Below are 10,361 nucleotides of genomic sequence, written 5' to 3'. Positions count from 1 at the left end.
TTTTATAAAGAAAATTACGCTGAATTTAAACATTTATTTTTAAAAATCATATACGGTAATAATTATATGTGATTTTTAAAAATAAATACAAGTAATTTATATTACACGCTAGGAGCAAGCCCCTGTGACATAACCCACATATGTGTAAAAGAAGTTAAAACTTTTCAAGGTTTTTTTTATTTTTGTTTGTTTTTTCATTCTAATTTGAAAAATAAAAGTAATCCTCTGACTGTTAAATGTTCTGAATGTAAGAAAAATTAGGACTTGGATGATACAACTTTTTCTATATCGATATGTATCACGATATTTGAGCCACGATACGATATGTATCACATGTTTAATTGCTTATAAAATCTTTTTTTGCATTGAAATAAACAAATTATTTCTTTGCAAATGAGAATATTTTATTCAAAATAGTTGTTTATATGTTGTAAAACAAAAATATTTTACTCAAGTGGTGTTAATTATTATATTTCATATCTATATATATATTTAAGTTATTTATTTTATATATTAAACCCCAAATGTTAAATAAACAAAGAAAAACAGAAGTCAGATTTTGGGGCAATATTTCGATATTTTTTCAAATGTAACGATATGTGTATCGTCCTCACATATATCACGATATATCGATATCTCGATATATCATCCCAGCCCTAAGAAAAATCTTTGCTATGCCCAAAATTAAGATTTTTACAATGAACAATTTACTTCTGTACAAATAAATTAATATGTTTTACTTTTATGCTGTGACTGTATGGGCGATCGCAGATTCACACAGCTGAGTAAAACTTGCAACTTTGATTTGACCATGTAAACTTCAAACTGCATGAGACACATGCAGTCTAAATTTTGATGCACTGTATGTACTGTCACATGACAAGAACCAGTATTGTCCCTGGATATTACAGTGCTGGCTGATGTGGCTCGGTAAAGGCATTATATATTTTTAATATTTTTCTCAATGACATTTATTTCATTGAAACATATTTCATTGAAATTCATTGAGAAATTTATCAAAAATATATGAAAAATAAGTGTATAAGACAGAAACTGCAATAATCTAAATGACTCTAGAGTTCAGAATTCAAGTTCTAGTTTATTATTTTACAATTTATTTACACTTGATTTGACAGTGACCATTAAAACTACATGTAAACGGTTAATGTACATTTTTTTAGGCCTACCACCAACAGACCCAGAAGGCAATGTTGTAAGTATGATAAATCTTCCTTAAATCATGCTTGTATCTGTGCATTAATTCTTGCAGTAGTTCACCTAATTTTAATTGTTTTTATTATTTTTTCTGCTTAAATGTACATAATTTAGGTCATTCCCAGTATGCACGTCTAACAAATTCTGTCAAACTTATCCTTTGTCTTGTAGGTTGAGGATGAATTTGGAAAAGGTAAGAATTTTCAAGGCCAAGTACATTAATAGTAAATCATGTTAATTGTAATAGGGTACTGTACGTTTGTCATAGCTTGAGAGTTCTGTGCAACTTAATGCTGAATGAAAGTATTTTTTATTTAAAAATATTTCACATTAAAAAAAATTATCTACAAGTAAAATGTGACAATAATTAACACCTTATGATAAGCAGGGTTCTCCATGAGCTGTTTTACTGTGTTGCTCCCGACACAGTAAATTTTTTTCTCCGACACAGTAGCGATTCAAATTTTGTGTGTGACACAGTAAAAATTTTGCCGACACAGTGATATCTGTGATAATTAGAAAATCCAAACATTTAAATTCTCTCTAACTGAAATTTTAATCAATCAACTCTACCGTCTTTCAATTCTAAAAGATAGAGCACTTAATTACTAGGGCTTCACCTTGCATAATCAATTATCTCCTATACCCTTGCCGGACTTTACGCGTGAAGGAACAAAGACAAATAATTTGTTTTCACACTTTTGGTTCCATGTAACGGTTAATTGGTAGTTGCATTAAAATAGATTGAATTATTAAAAAAAATAAATATGTCTTTTCTATAGAGCCACGGCTGTAGAATTATGTTAGCACTGTAAGTCAAACATTACGTCGTAGATCGTATTGATGTATATAAATAAAATTTTCAACATGTTCAAAGAACTCCTAAAAGAATTTTACTTTTCTGAAGATTCTTTTTTTTGTAATTTGGTAATTGGATCAAGAAAACTGACAAACAATTATGACAAATTTACTTTAAAAAATGTTTTTATATGTTTTTACTTTAATCAATATGTACGACCATACCATTTGTGTAACAAATTAGCGATTTTTTAAAAAAGTGTGTGCATGTATTCTTTTGTAATAACCTGGTATAATGAATAGTGATTCAGTTGCGAATTTGATCGTGAAAATACCACAAAATTTTAGTGCTTCACCTAATCTCTGCAACACCGTAATATTCTAAATGATGGAGAACCCTGGATAAGACTTTGTTCTATAATATAGTAATCATCTACCATGTAACACATCTTGTTTGCTGCAGGTTTCTCCATTCGAAGAAGTGTTGCCACCTTTAAAATCAAGAAACAGGTATATTTCTTAAACATAATTATTAACCATATGTAACATGCTATCTGTTCCATTGAGTCATTATTAGCCATTTAGAATGAATCAGTCCGTACACTTGATGAATCAGATTTTACACTTGATGAATCAGATTAACAATGAACCAGACTTTAAACTAGTTGAATTACACTTGTTGATACACTTGATGAATCAGACTTTACATTTGTTGAATCAGACTTTACACCTGTTAATTTACACTTGATGAATCACAATTTACAGTTGTAGAATCAGTTTTTACACTTGTTGAATCATACTTTACACTTGGTGAACAAGATTTTACACTTATTGACATTACACTTGTCGAATAAGACTTTACACTTGTTGAACCAGACTTAACACTTGTTGACATAATACTAGATGAATCAGACATTACACTAGATAAATGATAAATCAGTCTTTACATTAGATGAATCAGACTTTACACTTGTTGACATTACACTTTTACACTTGCTGTATTCTGATAACAGGAGATGAATCAGACTTTACACTTGTTGAACCAGACTTCACACTTATTGACATTACACTTTTACACTTGCTGTATTCTGATAACAGGAGATGAATTAGACTTTACACTTGCTGAATCAGACTTCACACTTGTTGACATTACACTTTTACACTTGCTGTATTCTGATAACAGGAGATGAATTAGACTTTACACTTGCTGAATCAGACTTTACACTTGTTAACATTACACTTTACTGTTTTCTGATAACAGGAGATGGAGGAGCCCTCCAGGAAGAAGCTGCTCCCTGAGCCCCTCCAGCCCCCCTTTGTCCAGCCCCCCTATACACTGGTCATGGAGATCACCGGGATCCTGGTCAAGCCGGAGTGGACGGTAAACACTGACTTATACAAGTAACATGTGTCTTTATAAATAGAGGGTACCTGCTCATAACAAACCGGAGTGGACGGTAAACTCTGACTCATACAAGTAACATGTGTCTACGTAAGTAGAGGGCACCTGCTTATAACAAAACCTTTAGTTTGTCAAGCCAGAGTGGACGGTAAGCTCTATCTCATACAAGTAACATGTGTCTACATAAATACAGGGCACCTGCTCATAACAAACCAGAGTGGTCGGTAAGCTCTATCTCATACCGGTACAAGTAACGTGTCTACATAGATAGAGAGCACCTGCTTATAACAAACCGGAGTGGACGGTAAACTCTATCTCATACCGGTACAAGTAACGTGTCTACATAGATAGAGAGCACCTGCTTATAACAAACCGGAGTGGACGGTAAACTCTATCTCATACCGGTACAAGTAACGTGTCTACATAGATAGAGGGCACCTGCTTATAACAAACCTTTAGTTTGTCTAGCCAATAAGAATGGTCAACTCTGACTCATACAAACAAATATGTGTCGACATTTTATATAGAGGGCACCTGCTCATAACAAATTTTCAGATTTTTAAGCTAGAGTAGACTTACTGTACATTCCAGCTTAAAAAACTGAAGGTCCAGATTTTAAAATTTCTAAAATGTTATGTTGATGAGCATGTCTTGAAAGTTCTCTCTCTTCTGAATGGTTGGCTTTCCACTTACAGATTAAGAATGGATGGAGGTTTAAGAAGAGACCCGGGGTGGATTATTTCCTCCAGGCCGTCGGGCCACCTCTGTTTGAGACTGTCGTGTACACCTCAGAGACTGGCATGGTAAAAGCTGATTGTAAAAGTATTAATGAATGAATAATGTACACAGCGGTAAAACGTTAACTTATGGATAGTTTACAAAGTGGTAAAAGCATTAATTTATGCATAGCTTTCACAGTGGTAAACTATTTCCTAAATTGAAGTCTATGATATTTTTCAGAATGCTGTTCCTGTGATTCACAGCCTTGATCAACAAGGACATGTCATGTACAAGTTATACAGAGACGCCACGTGGTATGACGGCAAAGATCACGTCAAAGTGAGTATAACCTTGATCAAAGACACATGTACAAATTAAAATATCACGTCATAGTCATAAAACTCTCTGAAAAATCAAGCATTTGAGGCATATTATTGATTGAAGATATAAATGAATTTTTTTTCAGGATTTGTCCTATTTAAACAGAGACCTAAACAAAGTTATAATGATTGACTGTAAGTCGAAGTCAGTGAAGCTGCAGAGGAACAACGCGTTTGTTCTGAAAGAGTGGGACGGAGACGAGAATGACACTGCACTGTTTGATCTGGCTTCTTTTCTACAAAGTAGGTTATCTGTGAGATAGTGAGAGAAGGGGGGGGGGGAGGCGCCACCTAAAGCTAGCATTATTTCTACCAGAAAACGATTTTAAAAACTGGAATTTACTCTATCCCTTTTCATTCTATACAGTGTAATAAATTTCATTGTTCATAATATACTGTATACAGGGAAACTATCGCCCCCTTTTGTTTTTGCCCTAGTTACAGATGGGCAAGTTTAAAAATAACACAGTGTAATTTTTTTAACAAAACTGTGGCAGGGCAAAATCAAAAGAAGGCAAAATCGTTTGCAAGTGTGAAAGGGCTAAAATAACCCTGTTTACAGTAGCTTATGAATAAAATAATGGTATTCTAAACTTATACAAAGAATATTTGTCAGAAATTAACAATCCATTTTAATAGTCTTTCTTTTATCACCTGCTTTGTTAATGTTATTTCGCTGTATATGTCATTTAGAGGAATTCAAGCTTTTGGTGATATGAAAGCCTTCTTAAAAACGAAAATGATTATAATCTTTTTTCCAGCTCTGGCACACAGTAAGATCGAGGATGTTCGTACAGTTTTAGAATACTACATGCAGTTTGATGACCCTATTGCCAAATTTAGAGAAAATCAGTTACTCCTTCAGGTTAGCTCTTTATCTAACTGCTTCCATAGAATATAGGAACATGTAGTTTAGGGATCTAGATGGAATTCAGTACACTATAAAAGAAAAGTGACATTTTATTAACTACCTAATAATTGACATGTGCATTTATAATTGATGTGTTAAAGTTGTTATCAATTTGCTTTATTTTGTAGGAAGAGCAGGAAAGACAAAGACAAGAACAGGAGAAGCCAAAACAGAAATCACCGTTTGATTTTGCCAAGTCATTTAGAAAGAGATAGCTATAGAACAAATGGTTGAATGATTGAAATAACTGAATGTAACATACATATAGAGTGCTCTTTCATCATTGTGACATGTAAAGATATGAGTGAAAACTGCATCAGATGCATGTCAAGTATCATACAGATTTGTTCACTCTAGATTGAAATGAAATGAGGAACAATACATGTACTGCCACTGTGAGGTGATGAGACTGTCAATAAAATTGTTTTTATGCTGTGTAGATTATTCTTGATGTATTTATCTCTAAGTGGGCCTAACTTCAGGACACAGATTGGTAAAGAGTACATGTACTTATGTTTTGAACATATAATGAACAATTTTATTTTGAGGAGAGTTTGTAAATGTAAAGTTTTCTCAGTGGTGAAACTTGTATGAATTCACTTTCATCTAAAGAATTATGAAAGTTTTTCTTCCCCTTTGGGGATTTTCGATTTTGGTCTGTCATTACCCCCCTATATACATGTTTTAGATTCTGATGATATGCAGGACAGTTGTTAGAGCGTCTGATTTAGAGTAGCGAAGTAAGGTGTTGATCTGTTCGTCTCAGGTTTGAATCCAAATTGTGGAGACTGTCCTTCAGATGAGACCGTATTAACCAAGGCCCAGTGTGCCACAGTACTGGTAGGTGCTGGCACGAAAAAGATCCTCACTGCTCAATGGCCCTAAGTGCCGATTATAGACAACATTTGCAGCTTTCCACCTGCAAGTGGTGGTGTTTCCATATGAATGAAATATTCTTGAGAGGGATGTTAAACAACAAATAAAAAACAATACATGTATCTTTAAAAGGTCTTAAGCTTTTGCAGTGAAACTTGAGAAGCCTGTATTACATAAAGAATAGTTTAAATTCAACTGAACAGAAACAGACTCCAATGACATTGTAACTTTGCTTCTGCATGAAACAAGGGAGCAGTTGACAAATTTTTCTTACTTCCACTGTTTTATGTATTTATTTAAAAGGACAAACTATTGACAAAAAAGTTGATAACATCTTTGAAGTCAACATTTCACAAAATCTGAGGTTAATATGATGACCTTGTTTGCAAAATACTAACTGCAAAATTATGTCAATACATTTAATGTTTTGACACATCTTCCATTCAAATTCTTAGGTCATCATATTTATTAAATTGTCCACCTACAGATTTTTTTCATTTATGGTGACCCGTCCATGTGGGATGGTTTCTCCTTTATGGCACCTAATCCCATCGCCATTTCATGAAAGTCAGGTTTGCTCTGCTCACAATTTAATTTTGTTATTTGAGCATCCTTGCTGTTTGTTATATTCACATTTCACACAAATGGAAAAAAAGAGATCAGTCTTTTTAAAAGCTCAAAAATCTATTTTAACAGTACAAAATTGTGAGCAAAGCATACATTGCCCACTTAAAACGGAGGTGGGATTTGGTGCCATGAAGGAGTAAGCATCCCTTGACTTTATGACAAGATGCATGTTTGTTCACTGTTGAAGAAGCCTAGTGTCCATCATCAACATGTTATGAAAACATGAGTCTAAGTCGCATATAATACTGTAAAATCACATATTTTCAAGGGATCAAATTATCCTGGTCTGAAAAAAATAAATTGGTTCATGGGGATTTGATTTCGTGGTTGAAGAATTGTTCAGGAGTAATATATGTGAAAAATTGCATTTCCTGATGGACTTAAATTTGTAGGTCTCTATATACCTTGAAAACCAAAAAAATTAACCCAAGGAAATTACCAGGATAAGTGATTTCCGGTATATGTAAAACAAAAATACTTGATGTTTATTCTATTAAAATGCTAATTATCAGTTAATGAGATCTGAATAAGCATAAGATGATTTGATAGAAAATTCCAAGTTTGTTCATTTTTGATGCTGTTCTTCCCAATTAAATTTTTAAGATTTGAGCCTTTTTTTTCAAATTGGGACTTCATGAAAGAGAAATCCAACAACTTTGTATTTATTACACAAGAATATTTAAGTGACATTTATGTTATAGATGTGAAAACATTGGTACTTCACAAATCAATGATTTAAACTATATGAACAATGTTTATTCCAACACATGTATAACTGGTCCAATTTTTGGTATATCAAATTCAGTGGGGCAGACAAAAAACATCTTTGTATGAAATGTATAAGTATAAATTTAAAAAATATTTACTTTACTTCAAATGAAAGTAAGCACCATTCATGGACTCGCTGTCATACGTCACCTGTATACTAGTATGACATAACATCAGTGTTTGAGATACCATATACGAGGGTTGATCCAAAAGTAATGTCACAACTTCAATAAAATTGCTACCAGTCGACGTAAAACAGCAAAATTTTAAATGTTGGAAGCTACATGTACATTTATTTCAGATCAGACCTGAAAATTTTAATTCGACAGGATTTATACTTTTTAAAATATCGGAGTATATACAACGTGCAATTATGGTACCTAAATAACGTCATATGATGGATTAAATGCTTCTTTTCCTTTCATTAAAAATAATATGAAATTCATAAACACTTTCATAAATTTCACTTTCTTTTAGAATACTTGGTACCCATCGTACAATTACTGTTTTCATAATAAATTCCTATGTCAAAATTCATTGAACAAGAGCATAAGACAAACTTAAAATTTCACATATCGCTCTAACTGTCCGTCTTTTTTGACAACGTCTCACACCATCGAACGTTTCTGCCTGTCCCCCCATCTTTCGGTCTTCTTGTCATCTGCAGAGCATTCAATGACCCATCAAACACCCAAAATCGCTGAAACCATCTAAACAAGTCTAGATCTATTATTTACATTCTGTCCTCTGTGAGTCTGGTGAATCAACGTAACTATCTCTACTGGCGATTTACACACTTAAAAGCAAAAATGCATTGCAGTTTCTTGTGGCGTTTTTCTTTCCATTCTGACACTTCCATTGTTCAATGCATCATAGTAAAATAACAATGTTTATGAAAAAAAGCGATGGTGCCATTTAATTTTCAACTCAAGACTACAAAAATAATGTAAATCATTTCTTTTAAAATATTGGTCGATTGGGTGCTTTTTAAAGTTGCTTTTTAATGTGTAAGTATTTTTTATTCTAAAAAAGTACACTTTAATCCGTGACGTTTACATGTGACGCGGCGAGACCCCTATGGTCTATATGTTTTAAAATCGCTATAAAATAAATTCAATTAAACATTATTGAATGAAAAATTCAATTTTAATCAGATTTAAAAATGTGCATCTTTTGGTACATGATATTCGATCATATGACGCCAAATATAAAAGATATGGAATCTGTGACATTACTTTTGGATCAACCCTCGTACCTCGGCTGTATTTATGACAAACAGTCAAACTATGCTTTTGTATGACAGTTTGTGGACAACATAAATAAATACAATTTGGACAGTAGAATAAAGTTAATTTTCCTCTTTTCTTTGCATTTTTTTCATTTTAAATTGTGTTTTAAATGATTCATGTATCAAACTGGCAGATGAATTCTACGAGTCTCTCTAGGGCTTTGTTGTTCATATCACAAGTATACATCCCCTTGTTTGTGAGGAAGGCAATGTCCACTATAGCATAGAGATCTCTGAATTTATCCCCATACAGAAGTTTTTCTGAGGTTTGCGGGGGCAGGGCGTGAAGTTCTTTATGATGGATCACTGCTACCATCACTGATTTGGAACCTGTCAAGAAAAGTGAAAATGTATTAGGAAATTAAACTGCAAATCTATTGCATTTTAAACTAAAGCTATTACTTCTTTTGAAAATTTTGAATTCAATTTGATAATGTATACAGTTTATTTCATGATCTTTCTGTCAATTTTTCCTTGAAATTAAAATTGTCCAGTGACTCACATGAAATGTCTTAGAATTATAAACTTCATAGAAATTCAATCTTAAAAAACCCTATCATATATTAAATCTCAACTTTGTTTTACAGTGGACATTTATAGGGAATCAAAACACAGCTGTGATGTCTGAAGCTTTAAAGCCACACTTACTGTTGACTTTGTTTTACAGTGTATGTATACAACGCTTTAAAGCCACACTTACTGTTGACTTTGTTTTACAGTGTACGCATACAATGCTTTAAAGCCACACTTACTGTTGACTTTGTTTTACAGTGTATGTATACAAAGCTTTAAAGCCACACTTACTGTTGACTTTGTTTTACAGTGTACGCATACAATGCTTTAAAGCCACACTTACTGTTGACTTTGTTTTACAGTGTACAGGTGTACGCATACAATGCTTTAAAGCCACACTTACTGTTGACTTTGTTTTACAGTGTATGTATACAATGCTTTAAAGCCACACTTACTGTTGACTTTGTTTTACAATGTATGCATACAATGCTTTAAAGCCACACTTACTGTTGACTTTGTTTTACAGTGTATGTATACAATGCTTTAAAGCCACACTTACTGTTGACTTTGTTTTACAGTGTACCCATACAATGCTTTAAAGCCACACTTACTGTTGACTTTGTTTTACAATGTATGCATACAATGCTTTAAAGCCACACTTACTGTTGACTTTGTTTTACAGTGTATGTATACAATGCTTTAAAGCCACACTTACTGTTGACTTTGTTTTACAATGCTTTAAAGCCACACTTACTGTTGACTTTGTTTTACAGTGTATGTATACAATGCTTTAAAGCCACACTTACTGTTGACTTTGTTTTACAGTGTACGCATACAATGCTTTATAACTCACACTTACAGTAT

General features: G+C 33.0%; 1 protein-coding gene across 1 annotated transcript; it reads left to right on the top strand.

Annotated features, from left to right (window-relative positions):
- Window positions 1-1,150: 1,150 nt before the first annotated feature.
- LOC134256578 (mitochondrial import inner membrane translocase subunit TIM50-like) lies at window positions 1,151-5,849 on the top strand. Its single transcript, XM_062739261.1, has 9 exons — window positions 1,151-1,213; window positions 1,387-1,408; window positions 2,477-2,523; window positions 3,275-3,394; window positions 4,111-4,218; window positions 4,376-4,474; window positions 4,602-4,758; window positions 5,277-5,380; window positions 5,554-5,849. The coding sequence occupies exons 1-9, from the start codon at window positions 1,166-1,168 to the stop codon at window positions 5,638-5,640; spliced, it is 792 nt and encodes a 263-aa protein (XP_062595245.1). The 5' UTR covers window positions 1,151-1,165; the 3' UTR covers window positions 5,641-5,849.
- The last annotated feature ends 4,512 nt before the right edge of the window (window positions 5,850-10,361 follow it).

Source organism: Saccostrea cucullata, unplaced genomic scaffold (assembly GCF_032062105.1).
Source record: "Saccostrea cucullata isolate Sc308-1 unplaced genomic scaffold, CSIRO_AGI_Scuc_v1 ctg16274, whole genome shotgun sequence".
In the NCBI taxonomy this organism is placed as follows: Eukaryota; Metazoa; Mollusca; class Bivalvia; order Ostreida; family Ostreidae; genus Saccostrea; species Saccostrea cuccullata.
The sequence above is the reverse complement of the archived record's forward strand: the minus strand, read 5'-3'. Positions and strand labels throughout refer to the sequence as shown.